Here is a 16,200-nt window from a genome sequence, read left to right as displayed (position 1 = left end):
AGATAACATGAGTTCAACGACAGAAGTGATAGTGGTTTGGTTCTGAGCTTCATTACCTTGCAAACCTGACCTCTGCAATATTGGCAAGGGTAACAGAAAGAAAGCAGTAGACGTTACTGTCTTGCCACCATGGACTTTTGTAGTTGTAAGAACAAAACAAAATAAAAAGACTGCACAAAAGAAGAAAAGGAAAATCCTCCATGTGCCACCTGACAAAGGAAACAAACCTATCTTGAAAAAGTGACAAAGACCCACAAAAAATATGATCATAAGTAAAAGATATACTACAAAGCATCAAAACACAGCAAATTAAAAATTTTGGGGTTTTTAATAGTTTCTATTTTTTCCAAGTAACAAAAACAGGAAAAAAAAAGTTCAAAAAATGTACTATTTGACTAAGATACTGAAACAACTCTTACATAAATAAATACATTTTGGTGTTTGTCTGTTGACTACATATACTAATCTGATTTTGAAAATAGTCAGTAGTCCTCAGGCAGACACGTATTCTTTCCTACTAGCTTTATCTTGTGAAACTAAAACTAGTTTAATAATCAAAGTCATATGCCTCTGCATATTCATACTCCCCAGATGCTCTGGTAGCACAGCCATTGGAAACTCCCTTGGAAAACAGTATTTACTGACAATACTTGGCTTTTTTTGACCAAGGCTCTTTGATAACCTCTCACTCAATGGCATAGTGAGCTTTCTTGATGCTCCTCTTGTACACCTACCCTGTTCTCTAGTCAATGGATTTTTCAAGCTTCCAGACAAGTCTCCAGAGGCTTTCCCCCTCTTGGGAGGGGAAGACTGTACTTGACATTCAAATCTTTATTTACTAAACATTCAATCTGAGTTTACTGCCCTCTAACTTTCAGGCCAAACACCCAGATAAAACCGCCAAAGCCAGTTTGCATTAGCTCCTTAGTGCCTCAAAGAATCTTCTCACAACTGTTCTCAAAATAGTCTCTATAATTAGGCAGGTGGCCTTCTTCCCCCACTTATAGAGGCAACTCCCTGAAGTCTCCTTATAGGAAGTCCCTCTCAGAGGCTCCTATACCCCTCCATCTTCTGTAAATGGCAAAAAAGACAGATAAAATCAGAAGGAATGCATGGTGAGACTAGAAAATTATCTTCGGAAAGTGTCTCTAGCAGACCATCTTACTATAAAGATCCTTAGATCCACTAGATTCACTCTTCTCTTAGAAGGACCCAAACAGATGGTCAATAAATAGTGACAATCTAAATCCAGATTTGTATTTACAATCTAAGAAAGATCTGCAATAGGAGGTAGAACTTTCCTAAAATTTGTAGAGGCACAAACATGTCCATCAGGAATTAAGATTAAGATTTCAGTTAACTCAGTTCAGTGAGCTTCAAGGTGATTATATAGCCTGAGAGTAGTTTTATTCAAGGGTTTATAAAATCTCCTTTCTTAGTAGAGACTTTTTCCTAAGACAAAAAAAATGATTGTGCAATTTATACAGGGAAGACATGAGAAATACTGCAAACACAATTTTTCTCCTTCTCTACTTTGGGCACAGCATCTTAACATTAAAATAGAAGGTACCCAGAAGTACAAACTCTACAGAACAAATACTATTTGAAATTACACGGAGCTGTAAGAAAGTTTTAGTTTAATGCAAGAAAAGATTCCTAGTGATAAATCTAGGAAGCATTTTTCCTCTACTTATTTTGAGCTGGGAAGAGAGAAACTGAGGCATTTGGAGTGTGAAAACTATTCCTCTTAATTTTGCTTCTCAATGAGCACGATGAAGGTTGTACATTTTCTAGTGAGATTCCTGAAGACTGCTGTACCAGAGAAGATGCTTTCAGAAATCTGAATATGCAGATGCCATTAAACCCCCTGATTTTTATTCCAATGTATTAAAAATTAAATATGGTATAGAAGTATCATCTAAACTTCAGATTAAATATGAATATTAACTCCAAGTACCAACTGGTACTATTCCAATAGTACCAATCTATTCTCCACCTGATTTGCTACAGCATCTTAGGGCATAATGGACTGCAAAATGGTAATTCAATATTTGAGGCTTGAGAAATCTCATTTCAATTACTCTGAACTGATATACACTAACCAATACACATGCCATGTTCCATTATATTTTTATGAAAGATAAGTTTCCTAGAAATCGGTTATTTGACCATGAAGAACACATATTAAAAGCTACAATACATTGAGGAAAAATGGCTACGTACAAAGTAAAAAATTCCACATATAAATCAGGATTTGTAGTCAAAATCAGCCTCTAATGGAATCAGTCTAGATGCAGGCCCCTAGTAGCATATTTTGGGGGTTTATTTATGTTCATTTTGAATGCCAAGAGTCAGAACATATTCTCCATTTTGCAGCTTACAAGAGAATTAACAATTTCAGGTTTCAAAAGGGTGTCTTTTGGGAGCTGAAGTGCCTTAATGCATTTAGTTAGGTGCAAGACAATAAATAGTGGAATTTATTAGGAGAATTTCTATTGGACAATACTGTTGTAATTTTAAGAGTGGCTGGAGTCTGTCACAAAAATCCATGAAATTTTGGTACGGAAAAGGAACTAATTAAATTCAAGTATCTGCAGGAAACAAGACTCTACATTCTACTTATCTTGGAATAGCCTTAACTGGTAACTTAACTGCTAAGCTTAAGTATTAGCCTTTTTATTTATTTATTTAACAGTACTTAGAATGAATTGCCAGCTAAAGGTAGACATAAGTTATCCTTTGAGGCTACAATATATGTATAGAAATCCCTTCACTTTTCATTCCTACCTTGACTATCTAAGATTCTTCAGAAAAAGTTTGCTCAAGAGAGTCTAGAACACTTGAAATGCCTAAAAGTAATGCTTTAGGTCTTTTGGAATAAAAGCACATAGGAGAAAAAAAAAAAAAAAAGCTTTGTTTAAAATCTGATAGCATTCTAGCAGGATACCAGTTTATCCCAAAGAAGAACTTAAACAATATGAAACTATTCTTCAGTCATGAAAGAGGAAAAAAAAAGGCATCAATTTAGGTCTCTGATCCTGAAAAAAAAAATGTATCTTCAACAAGTGACAGCATTCCTATGGAAGAGTTACATATGGAAAATTACATATAATTTAAATTCTACTGTCATAAAATGTTTGCAGGGTCAGAACTTTTGTTGTTTACATTCCAAACGCACAAGAATTTTATTCCTTTTGAAGTGCGATGTGTTGACTTCTGAATTCCATAAAATATCACTATAACACATTGATGGTTCAGTAGTCCATTCAAAATGAAGAAACTCCCCCCCCCCCCCCCAATAAAAATTTAAAACTAACAACTACTAAACAGATAGCATTCCTGTAATTTATTAGTACCACAATATTCTTCAGGCTACAGTCTTATGAACACAATCTTATAAACCCTTAAGCACTTAATCTTACGTGTACACAGACACACTGAAGTTACTTTCCTTGACATATTGAAGCAAGCTTAACTTGGAGAAAATCTGAGGCATATCAATTAAAATACTTCTTGTATGTTCGGTATGTAGTGTGAAAAATGAATTCAAGAGAAACTTTCAAACTTTGATTGAAACTGCAATTCTATATCAATACTGAAACAGTTGGACTTCTTTCTTTTATTAAGGCACTGTACACTGGCAACTTTTAGAATAAAACCACCTCTTCGGATTTCTGAATTAGAAAGTAGGAATCAAACTTTATGACCTCTTCCCTGAAAGCTCTGCCATTTCAGATAAGTAGTAGATACAGTAGATAAAAAATAGAGGACTTAATTGCAGATGAAGTTAGGATTGAAAGCAAACACGCACCTTATGAACTCCCAAGAGATCCACAACAAAAAAAGAAAATATACATGTGTAAGGAAAGGACAGATTCAGGCCGAGTAACTGTTTCTGCCTACTCAGCACATAGAAATATAATAGATATTTGCAGATAACTGTTGCAGATATTTATTATTACAATTTACAGATGAGAAATTCCTCTGCCACACATTAAAATGTGTGTGACACTAGTGTTTTTACACAGGCAGTATTTTAAACTACTAACTGAAAATTTTTAATAAAAATACTATATTAGACTACTGCGACATATCAGGTAGTGAAACTGGCAAATCACACTCAAAAAGGAAAATATGCTGAAAAATGTTACTGTTCTTAAAAACTCACCTGTGCACTAAATTTATGAAGTTGGGGGTTGGTAAGAATTGACTGCATGCTTTCCAACAGTTTACATATATAACCACTAGAGAGCAGCTTGACATTTAAATAAGCTCTTTTCTCTATCCCTCAATAAAATATGCTTTGCATCAGGTAAGCAAATTGTTCCTCCTGAATGTATGCAAAATTTCTATTTACAAATGGTCTCATGAACTGTTTTCACCTTCCTTCAACCAGATGGATAATTTTAGTTGATCAGTGTATGTCCCCTTACAGCTGGCTGGAATCCATTGTTAATAATTTTTGCTGGACTTAAAACTATTCTGTATGTCTCCTCATGCAAATTAAACTCTTGAAAGTTTTTTTCCCCCACTTATATCAGGTAAAAAGGGTTAATAAATAAAACAAGAACTAGCTTCTCCAATTTGTCCAAGAAGCAGACACTCTTTCTTTTAGTGGGTTCACACCCACTGCCCTCCCCCCCCTCAGTTTCTAAATTTTATTAAAACAAAATAAACAAGTACTTCAGGAGCTTAGCAAAAACAAATAAAACACAAGCCCACAAAAAACCCCCAAGCCCCCAAACCCACTACACCCTCTTTCCTAATAAGCACAGGACAGAAATAATAAACATTATTAAATTCAGTAACAGAAGAGTCACAGCAAAGGTAATACTATTAACCCATATTGTTTGTGTATAACCACAGGCAAGAAGATATCAATTAAATATTCATCATAAGGCTTAGTTTTGTATACCTGTTTTTGTCAGTGTTGTATCTTATGCTTTAAAAAAAGAAATACCATTTTAAATCCTTGAAAGCTTTGTCAAAGCAATTTCCAATAAATATTCCTTAAAGGAGCTCTGTAATTGAACTTGTTCCTTAAATGAGTTCTGTAATTGCTGAAATTTTTTTCAGACTTCAAAACATTTCAGAAGTGTGCTTCATAGACTAAGCCCCCCCCCAGCTAATTTTTAATTACAAACAGAAATACTGAAACCATTGTTTTAAAAGAACAAAGAAATATCCAGTAAATTCCTAGAATTTCCACCTTATCATATTTGCCAGCTGCCATATAGGATCATATCTACATTTTTCACAGTTCTTTTTAAGTCAGTCATATCTGGGAGAATACAAAGTAGACAATTACATACACATTCACTTTTAAACCCATAAATAAGTCTCATATTGCTAAGTAAAAGCTACTTTAAAATGCTTCAAGGCCAGATCAAAAGAAGCACGCACATACAAAACAGACCTTTAAGATCTGTTAAATCAGCCGCACGGCTAGATCTGAATAGCAGTTATTCCATATCACTCTAGTAGGAAATAAAAATTAAGGTTTTCATATAAAGCATGATAGAGAGTATTGACAGATATAAAGGGAATCAAGTCAGGCAATCAATTTCACTTCCATAAAGGTGACTACACTGCTACAGTACCTGAAGAGATATCACTGGTGTATTAAACATTGTTCCTAACATGACAAATGTAGGCAATGTAAGAACGAGCTAATAAACAAACTGCATTAGCAGTGCACTGAAATTTTGTTTCCCTCTGCATTCAGGGATTGCTGGGATTTTTGCTTCCCTGTCATTTCATGTAAGATTTGATATATGCTTCCAGGTGAATGTAAGATCACAGAGTGCACCTTTTATTAGGGTTGGAACATGATGAGGTTTTTGACTGCCTGTGGGACAGAGGGTCCCCACACTACAGCACAGGACCGTTAAAGCCTTAAAATATTTTGTGTTGTACGTGACTCAAACTGGATCAGAAGAACAGGTGCAGCTGTTGTGCAGGCTTCTTTAAAAAACAAACTAACCCCATCCCTTTCCATCACCAGAAGTTAGACAACTTAAACAAAAGCAGACCCATCCCTCCAAATACTTGGATTTCCAAAGAAAAATTATAAGTAATTTTTCCAAGCATCTCCAATTAGATTTCTTTAGCTATTATGGATATTGAAGGATTTAGCATAATAATCACAAACCAAACTATGTTCTTTCAAAATAAATCAGAAAATCCATCTAGCTGGCATAATCAAAATGTATTTTGGCTGCTTTACTCACTTCCCCTCCAAGGAAACATGATCAGGCTAATGACATTCTACTCATTATTTAGTGATGATATTTTAAACTGGTTTAGCTGGACAGCATAAATTATACTCTTCCAGTCTCTACTCAAATTCTTTGAAGATATAGAATTGTTCAGCTTTACATATCAGCTCGAATCCTTGACCGCATTTACAGTACATAAAGAATTGTTCATCATCTCTAGTTATATCAAAACCTCCCTGTGATTTCCTGAAATGAACAAGATTTTTAAGTGTTCTCATCTCACAGCACTAAATATTCATTCAACAATCTGTCAGATGCCCAGCTTCAAAAGACAACTGGCTTGGAGGCAAATACATGTTAATTATGGCTTTTCAATTCTTCAGCAACTGAAGCTGTAGATCTATACTTCCAAATAGATTTTACTGATTTTCTTTTCCTTGTTCATAAAGAGAAGAAATAGGGGGAAAAAAAGCAGAACAGAAAGCTCAAGAAGCATAAGGGAATATTTTACTGTAATATGAATACAATGCTACAATAAAAATTACCTGGCCTAGAAGAGCTGGCCTTGCAATCCAGCAGGTCAACGTGACATTATTTAATGTGTTCTAAAAGTAATTGGACGAAACTGGCAAGTATGATGTAAAAACAACAAGGACTTTTTTTTCTTTGGGAGGAAAAGTTAATTTACAGCCTACCATTTGACTGTTTCTCAGATATTTATCACAAACACATTTATGCTTTTTAAGGCAGTATCAGAAGTACATTTTCACTGGTAATTCAAAGCAGTTCAAGAGTATTTAACTTATTCCATACCCAGGTAACAGAGAGGTAGAAAAGTTTTAAATTATTATTTTTACCTTTTCTAGCTTTTTAGCCTCAATATGTCGCAGCACCTGTTCCCTCCAGTCATGAGGGACTTTACTTTTTCCTGGAGGGTCTAATAAAGAGTGCTCAGAGTTAACCCTTGCGTTTGATCTCTTTGAAGGGCTAGTCCGTGAGTAATTGAAGTCACTAACTGACATAGTTCTTTCTGGTATTTCATTCACCAACGGCCGAGCACTCTGCGGTCGGGGTACGTTTGGACCATCAATGCTGTATGTCCTGGCAGAAAGAGGTCTCTGTTGCCCAGACATTACTGGCGGAGCTCTTCCCATTGAATGCAAATCTCTGTATGTTAAATAGTCCCCTTCAGGAACCTGGGTCCGCCTTGAAGGTCCAGTATCCCCAACATTTACAGAAGCTGTAGAAGATACACTGCTCTGTCTTTGAAGAGTGTGCCTGGCTACTCCTGGGAGCAGTCTATCATTTGGTGGAATAGCCCACATATCTATAGGTCTCCCAGCCATCCGTTGATAAGTGTTATACACAGCGCTGGCTCGGACATTGTTATGATTGGAGAAATTCATATTGGCAGAATGCTTTACGTAGCTGGGGGTTTCTGTACTGTCAGACCTAAGCAGACGTGAAGGAGGTAAGCTGCCTTGTTCTATGTGGGTGTTTTGTTTCTGTGGCCACAAGGTGTCTTTTGCTGTTGCACTGCTGCTGTACTGAATATTATACTGGGGAGCGCAGAACATCTGTGCACCACTCGTCACTGATCCCCTCACTACATTAGCACCTTCAGGATTGTGATTTGAGTCAAACTTGAACACAGTTTTTGTAGAGGATACTAAATCAGATGATGATGATGACCCAGGAAAAACCTGCAAAGGCTGATCATACAGAAGAGTAGCGGATTTACTTCGGACTATGTTTTTCCCATCTGTGCTATCAGATGCTGATTTTACCACTGAGTTTGACTGTTCAGATCCATTCTCACCAACAACATCGTAGATTTTCAGACCACCAGTATCCATACCGGTGATGCTGTGAGATTTCATCACAGGACCACTTCTCTGTGGGGACAAATCTTCAGTGCTCCTCGAAACAGACAGCTCAGCAGAATCGCCATCAACTGTAGTGCTTTTCATTAGTTTGTCTTTACTGGGAGACTGTACTGCTTCCTCAGGATGTCCATTTACTTTATTTATATGATATTTATTTCCATTTTCCAAGTGCTCACTTTCTTCTTTCATGTTGTTATTCAAAAAGCCCTTTACTGAAACTATATCCTGTGTTTGTAACCTTTCTACAGGAAATGGCACTGCCTTTTCACTAACCAGTTTATTGATATTCATGTTTATTTGGTCTAATTTGTGAGACTCCTCCGTAGGAGTGCTTAGATCAACACCTTTTCCTATCAGGCCTAATCTTTCTTCAATGCTTAATTCATATTCAGACAAATTTGTAACCTTGTCTTGCATACTTATTTTTTCTTCTACTGTAATGCTCAATTCACCTCCATTTTGCAAAAGATTATTCAAATTTTCATCTTCTCGCCTGGAAAAAGAGATGGCTCTTAAAAGAAATTCCAAAAGAAACCAACATATTCCTTTAAGAACTGTTTTAGAAAAAATAATCATTAACATGCAACACAGCTATACTGTGTACAGAAACCAGACCAATATACAACCAGATTTATGATTTGCTATCTTACCATTACAGAAAAATACTACATAGAGGGCTCATTCTGGCAACGTTTCTGTCATCTGATTTCAGAAGTTTGTTTAAATTCAACAGGAATTATTAAAGACATTTAAAAGTGTCAAAAAGTACAAAGTGACAATAACTCAATTTTTTTTATCAAATACTTGCAAGTTCCGTGATAGTTTTGGACAAATGTCTTGTTTCTATTGGCAATGTTTTTTAAAAAATGGCATTTTCTAAGCAAAATCTCAAGAAAACTAGCAACCTTTAAGTCCATTGTTTATAAGTTTCTAAAAGCCTTTTATAGTTATGTTAGTAATCAAATTGATCTTCAAAATTACACAAATAAAAACATAGAGCTTTTAAAATGGTATATTGAAGTATTTTGCAGGGATAACAAATTATAAGGATGAAATTATTATACCCTATTATTAAAACAGATGGGAACCATGTCTTGTATACTAAAATTAGCCTCTGAATTTTATTGTGTCCCCCCCCCCTTTTTTTAAAAATAACTATTCAATTATTTAACTTTAAAATATTAAAATTTAAATTATTTCATTAATGATAAATTAATAAATTAAAGAAATGGACACATAATATGAAAGATTTAGTAACATTTTTCTATTATATTTGCTCAGTGGTATACAGTGTCTTACAAACCTGATCTTGGATAAAACAGCAGCATGTGTTTCTTTGTCTGGAGAACAGAGAGAAATATCTTGGCTACTATCAGTATTTAAGGAAACAGAATCTGACATTCGAGAAGGAGAGGAACAGTTGCTGTTATTTTGATTGCTATTGTGGGTAGCTTCATCTGATAAGGAATCAGCATCTTTTGAATCATCTGAAATAAAAATTTGCCAGTTTAGTTACAGACACATACATCTGCTTAATAGCCATTTAATGTGTGTATGTTGCAGTACTTAGAAATTGTCTCTTGTTCTTCAATAATTCTTACTACTGGAAACTAAAATTTAAGCTAACACCTTTGCAAACTTCATTTACGCTTACAACAGACTGTTGGCAATAGTTCCTATTTTCTAAATATTTGGCTCAATGTAAACAGCCCTCACCTGTTAAGGAAATTTAACTTGTTGCTTTATTCAAGTTTCCTTGGTATAAGCTAGTGGTACATTATGTAAGATTTCTGCAAAATATCTATCAAATCATATTTCTGTTTCTGCAATGATTTCAAAGTTTCGAATTACATGCGTCTATTACCCCCTATGAAAATAAAGTACACTAATTCACATGCAGGATTTTGAAAGTGTAGACAGTTCCAGATTTTGAACATTAAATCATTGTTAAATAGCTATTAATTAGACCAAGCACTCTGGAAAGACCTAGATCACTGGATAAGCTCTGTATAGTTTCATAAATGTAAAAAACAAACAGTAAAGAAAAATGTTCTGTGGAGTTGGAATCCAATGCATTCCCATGCTTTGCAGATCACTTAGGACAACATTGTCAGAGTAATTTACACTTGTGCACATTGATTCTTGCATAATGTATGCATATGTACATACTACATCCATATAAAAGTAATTTCTCCGTGGGACATCAAGCCAGCCATTATTTTGATATAAGTGTACAAATACATTTAAATTCTTGCTTCAAGACACAGTTACAGGTTCCAAAAGCATAATTTTGTGAAACTGATGTCTATCTCCAGAGAGGAGAAAGAAGTTTTGACTTAGTACTTTAGTCAGACAAAACCCCAAAGACAGCATTGATAAACATCAATCTTTTCACCTGCAAGGGGTCCTCAGCAGACTCTTCCTGCTACCTCCATGTGGTTTTCCTTCATCCTCACTAAAGCTCACCCTTTTACATCTAATGGGCAGAAAAGCCTTTTTGTCCTAGAAAGTACTGGACTAAGATATCATATGAAGCAAAATACAATTTGCCCTCCAACTTTTAAGTTATGTTTTCTCCGAATCCTAGGTCATTCCTTACTCTTACAGAAATGGTTACCCAGATCGAAATTATCTTTCAGAGAATATAAAAGTTAGGTAACAAAACTATGTTCTTAAGTTTCATGTTAGAGGAAAGAAGAAAAATAAGAGTAAAGTGACTCTGGAGAAAGAATTGCTACAAAAGAAGTTTATTCTTAAACCTTAGGAAGACAGCAGAGTTTCTCTGAGAAATTTAAACACATGATATTGCTGCCTACAGGAGCAATAATCCACAAAATCATGGGCAGGGCGGAAATACGGACTATTTCCAAGGTAAATACCACTTTCTGCAATCCTTTTCTTAAGTGTATCAAAAGTGTGTTCAAGCTAACAGTCCCCCAAAAGACACGCATCTCCCTTCCCCCTCTGCTTTTAAACTGATGGCAAGAATCGAGAAAATTAGGATGCCAACAGAGCTTTCTCTACCATATGCTCAAGTATAAGATATTGCAGATTTTTTTTTCTGCTTTCATTGCTTAACTAGAGAATTGATCATCCTTCTTTTAAAACATAAAACTTAAATCTACTTTCACGTAATTTAATTGGAAAAACTAGCCACTTTGAATCAAGAAATTATCAGAATTACACAACAACTTCTATTGCTTTTTTGGGTATCTAACCTTTTTTGTTATTGCTAAGAGCTACCACTTTTGGTTGGTTTATGGAGGTTTCTATCAGCGGTGGTCGCATTTCTGCCATTTTCATCTCTTCATCAGAGGAGAGTTCTTCTGACTCCTGTTAAAGGAAAAGCACCTTTATGCTGTGCATTTTAAAGAACTGTTTAAAGGTTAAGTTAATGCCATCTAAACTGTCACCCACTGAACAATAAAGGGGAAAAAAAACCCCAAGCAACATAACATAAGCATAACATCAGAATTGCGTAGTGCATTTGTAGTGCAAGCCAACTGAATTTAGTAACAATTGCTACTGAATTATCTTTAAGAAGCAGCACATGCAGACTTGCATTGTCACTGATTAACTCCATGGGAATGACACTCAAACCGGTAACTTCAGCTGCAAAAACCTACTTGGAGCAAGCAGATGCAGCCTCTGTTCCAACATTGGAGAGAACCTCCAGTTGAGTTCAAGTCAGAAGGTTATCACTGAACCAGCAAATACCCCAGACTAACTAGCTGGGTATTGGTTTTGCAGAAAAGAGCTCAAACTGAAACAGCTATAGAGTAGCATGACCAAGACAATCTTGGGAATGTAGAGCTATGCTGTGAGAAGAGACTGAATGAGCTTGGTTTGCCTAGTCTAGCAAAAAAAGAGCAAGAGTAGCTTGGGTTTATATCTTTAAATTTACACGGGGGGTAAATTTCAAAAGGAGGAGAAGGTACTTAACTTCAAGAACAATGGCAGATGAGTAAAGTGATGCTGAATACATTTAAGCTAGAAATCACTAGTTACTAACCATAAGATGGAGCTCAGTGCACTTACGAAAGAGATTAACTGACAAAGCTGCTGCAAGGGCAGCCACGCGACTGATTCAGTATCTTACTGCCAGGCCTATATTCCTATCATCTTCAAAAAACGATTGTTTCCAGTAATATTTTGAAGGAAAAAACCCCCTTCCTTCCCTAAAGTGGAAATTTCTTTCTAGTAAACACACTTCCTGTTACAAATGCTACAAAATCCATGTTGCAGATTGCAAAAATAGTCTGTCAATGTTCACTTTTTCTAACAAGTTTCAGAAACTTAATGTGTGGAACCTACTGGAGCACCACTATTCCCAGAGCACCACTCTTCCCATGATCCTAACTACCTGGCCAGTTCTTTGGACTGCAGGGAGGACAAACCTGACTGAGATGTAGCAAAGAAGCTATGATAAGTCTTCACTAAAAATAAAAAATAAAAATCCATCTGTTTTTCTCTGCAGTCGGAACAGACCACATCTTCACTGCCTCTACCACATTACCTTTCCTCTTGGATGTGACATACAACAAGTGTAATCAATGTTGAAATGAAAAACTTATGCAGGTGCGAAGTTTAGGTAACTGGATTCAACTGCAACAGAGTTACCAGCAGGTTATTACATGAAAGTAAGGAATTCACTATGCCTGATCACTACACACTGCTACCTCATTGACTTACTGGCATACAGCCAGCTACAAAGAACTGTTGTCACTATCATTAGTCAACTAATATGATTTTCTGAAATAATGTTTTTAAATTAAAGAAAAATGTCAAAACCAATATTTTCAGAAAGAGTGTAGAAGCAGGAACATGCTAGTGGGGAAATAGCCAGCAACAGCCACAACTGCTTGTCACAAAGGCTCTTCAGCAAAAGTATGATATATGCATGTTCCATGGCTTACACAACACAGGTAAAAATAATCTGCATCTGAAACTATGAAAAAAGCATTTTAGAGGTTGTGACTGGCAACAGATTAAGTGACAAGTTCCAAAATTTGGCCTAAGTCTGAAACATTCTAAATAAACGGATACATGGTATTTGTCAGAGAGATGTACAAAGAATTCAGAAGTTTAAAATCTCTGACTCAAGAGGTAAATACAATCCAAGTCATTCATGACAGCTCACTAATAAACAGAGGAATACACATTTTTAAACCCACATTTCACTTTTCTTTTGAAATGAATGTGCATAGTCACTTGGATATACAAGTTTTTGATTGCTCCCACTATCAGATATTTTGTCATTTCAGTGACAATTAAAATCAATTATTTAACAAAGAACTGACAATCAGGCAAAACCTGGAAAATTCTGAGTCTTTTCACATTTTGATACTTAGGTCAACTTTTAATCGAGTTTGCTTTATTCCTCTTTAAATGCACGTATCTTTCATTATGAACTTTTTATTAGCTATTTCAACTTTTACTTAATATAATCTGAAGTGAGAAAAATATTGCATTGCAAACCATCTGTATTTACAGCACTTATGGATGGCAATTTTCTGCTATTGTCAACATAAATTTTCATCTCCCAGAGTAACAAATTTGATACAATACCAGCACAATTCTTTGACTGCTATGATGTTCATTGCAATGCCATACCTCGAGCGTGTCTTCATGGTTGACAACTGGTTTTGTGTTCTGCAAGGTTTTAACAAGTGCAGTCATCTGTGAATTTGCAGTGCTGTGCTCGGCTTCTGGTTCAGTAGGCTTTTGCACAGAACTTCCTGCTGAATATTGCTTTCTCTCATCTGCTCTGTTCTTTATTGAAGCAATTTCTGAAGTCTACAGGATTAGGAACATTAGCAGAAAAAACATCCTGAAAGGTTTTCAGTAACATATGATACTTAGAGTTAACATTATATATTTTGGGAAACTATGGAATGGAAAATCTGAGCTTTGAAATCACAAAGTATGAAATGCACCAGGTATGAACTGCAGAGAAATCTCTGCAGATTACTGAGGTACAGTCCCTACCCTTTGTCAAACAGTTTGATTCTCCTCCTTACTGGGGTCAATTTGTACCATTAAGTTTCCAGTTAAATTAAAAAAATGGCCAAGAATATCTACAACGAGACATGTCAGTACCAAACAATAATCCTACCGCCTATTACGCTACATCAACCTGTTAGAAACTCCTGACTCTGGTACCAACTTGCTATGATTGCCTTCCCAGCTTATCATGTAAAACCTCCAGTCATGAGGGCAGCAGAAAGATCCTTAGGGATTATACTGAATTTCATTGTGAAGTCTGCCATATAAAAAAGGATCAGAGGATGACAAAGATGCCATCCTCAGAAACTGAAGAAGCCAGCTCCTTAACGTATCCATAGTTTGTATTTGCCTGAGAATCAAGTCACTTTCCTTGGTTTTAGTATCAGAGAAAAATTGCTACTGCAAACTAGACATTTATTACAGACTTCTTTAGATGGCGAAGAGGTTAAGTTCTGTTCTTTAATCTGACAATTTTTCTTGCTAAAGCATTAATGGGGAAGAAGAGAATTTAAAGGAATCAGTGACACTCTAGATCTTTGGAAGTTCTTGAAAAGTCAGAAGAGAATATTATCTCTAACCTTTACCCCCACATCTTTTACAGAAACTGTCTGGCCTTCTCGTTTTGACTCCTTGGCAATATCTTCAGTAGGTTCTTCATCCTTTAGCCTATGTACAATTGTCTGGACTGTTTTAACCATATTCTTCAGTTCATCAGGATATGGAGTTGGATATCTCTTCAGGTTGCCTTCCTGTATCAAGTGATAATGTTCCACATTTAATTAAATGCTATAATTAAAACATCACCTTTAAAACAGAAAATTAATTAGGACAAAACAATGAACAATCTAGGACCTCCACTTTGCTGTTCGAGTGTACCTGCACTGCTTAAGTGTACAAAACCCAGCACGATTATGAAGCACTTTCCCCCAACCAAATGTGTCCACTGATTGCAAGCAGGATGAATTATGACAACTGTAATATACTTAAAGAAAAATCAGGATTAATCATTGTTTCCCCACTATCCTTCTCCACAGCACCACCAGTCAGGCAGTCTCCTAGTTATGCCCTACACTGCCTTACATCAGCTGAGAGCTTTTCCCTTGTGATCCACTTTAAAGGATCTGGCCAAAAAAACCAAACCCCAACCCCCCCCAAAATATGGTGTTTCATCCTGTTAGATACTCTTAAGTAATCACTGAAGACTCATTTTCTTCAGCAGAGTGCAATCCACAGCTACAGTAAGGAAAAAGGGTAGGCTTCAAGGCGGGGATAAGAGGGAGGGATGCAGCAAGTATTCAAAAATAAATTCAATACTAACCCGAGGCGGTGCCTCTCTCTCATCTTTGTCTTCATCACACTCAAATGCCACTTGAGCACGCTGTTTCCGCTGTTCCTCCCACAGAGATGGATTGAAACTTTCATTATCAGATATGAACATAACTAAAAAACCAAAAGCGACTCTCGTAAGAATAGGATACATTATGTGAAATAAAAATCCTCTTTTTCTTTCTCTTCGATGGGGTTGGTGTGCTTTTGTATGCATTCTTAAGACAAGAGACCAGCAGCACCATTAATTGAAGACTTGGTGCACTGCCACTGCTTTATGAACTTGGCTGTGTAGTAAAAAAAATTCATATACACAGCTGTACACTAGTCTTAATACACTTGAAAATTTTCAGCAGAACCCTCTGCTGCAAATTATTGTTATTCATATATATGTATAAATACGAAAATATGTATTTGTGTATGTGCATGTATATATACATATAAAGGTAAATTATACCTATATAGATTTATATAGCCTGACTTCAGTGAGGTGGTCTCATTAAGCATGTATAAGAGCATTTACCTGATTTCATTTAATGAAAATTTAAAAATGAAGAATAAGAATGACTTAGTGACAAAATCCTGCATTATTACTAATCCTGAAAAAAACCTAAAGCATCTAAAACTTATGGTAAACACATGATTTTGCAGTAGTTATACAAATGACAAGAGCTTTACAAAGTATTTCTTGCTTAATATTACAAGAGATAAAAAAATCTTTTGAGTACCCACTGTCTCTTACTCTAGCATGTCTCCATGCCTTG

General features: G+C 35.8%; 1 protein-coding gene across 10 annotated transcripts in view; it reads right to left on the bottom strand.

Moving 5' to 3' along the window:
• The window catches only part of ERBIN (erbb2 interacting protein), a 127,538-nt gene that overhangs the window by 11,563 nt on the left and 99,775 nt on the right, over positions 1 to 16,200 (bottom strand). For 7 of the 10 annotated variants that reach the window (XM_069776272.1, XM_069776277.1, XM_069776275.1 and 4 more), the window contains 6 exons: positions 15,429 to 15,550; positions 14,689 to 14,859; positions 13,718 to 13,900; positions 11,323 to 11,440; positions 9,408 to 9,591; positions 7,076 to 8,597 (listed from right to left, as the gene is read on the bottom strand). In XM_069776272.1, coding sequence (XP_069632373.1) covers positions 7,076 to 8,597; positions 9,408 to 9,591; positions 11,323 to 11,440; positions 13,718 to 13,900; positions 14,689 to 14,859; positions 15,429 to 15,550 — 2,300 coding nt within the window. The remainder of the gene's footprint in view (positions 1 to 7,075; positions 8,598 to 9,407; positions 9,592 to 11,322; positions 11,441 to 13,717; positions 13,901 to 14,688; positions 14,860 to 15,428; positions 15,551 to 16,200) is intronic. The other 3 variants (XM_069776278.1, XM_069776281.1, XM_069776279.1) reach the window with 2 other exon arrangements.

This window comes from Haliaeetus albicilla, chromosome Z, assembly GCF_947461875.1.
Source record: "Haliaeetus albicilla chromosome Z, bHalAlb1.1, whole genome shotgun sequence".
NCBI classification, from domain to species: domain Eukaryota; kingdom Metazoa; phylum Chordata; class Aves; order Accipitriformes; family Accipitridae; genus Haliaeetus; species Haliaeetus albicilla.
This window is presented reverse-complemented; position numbering and strand designations above follow the sequence as displayed.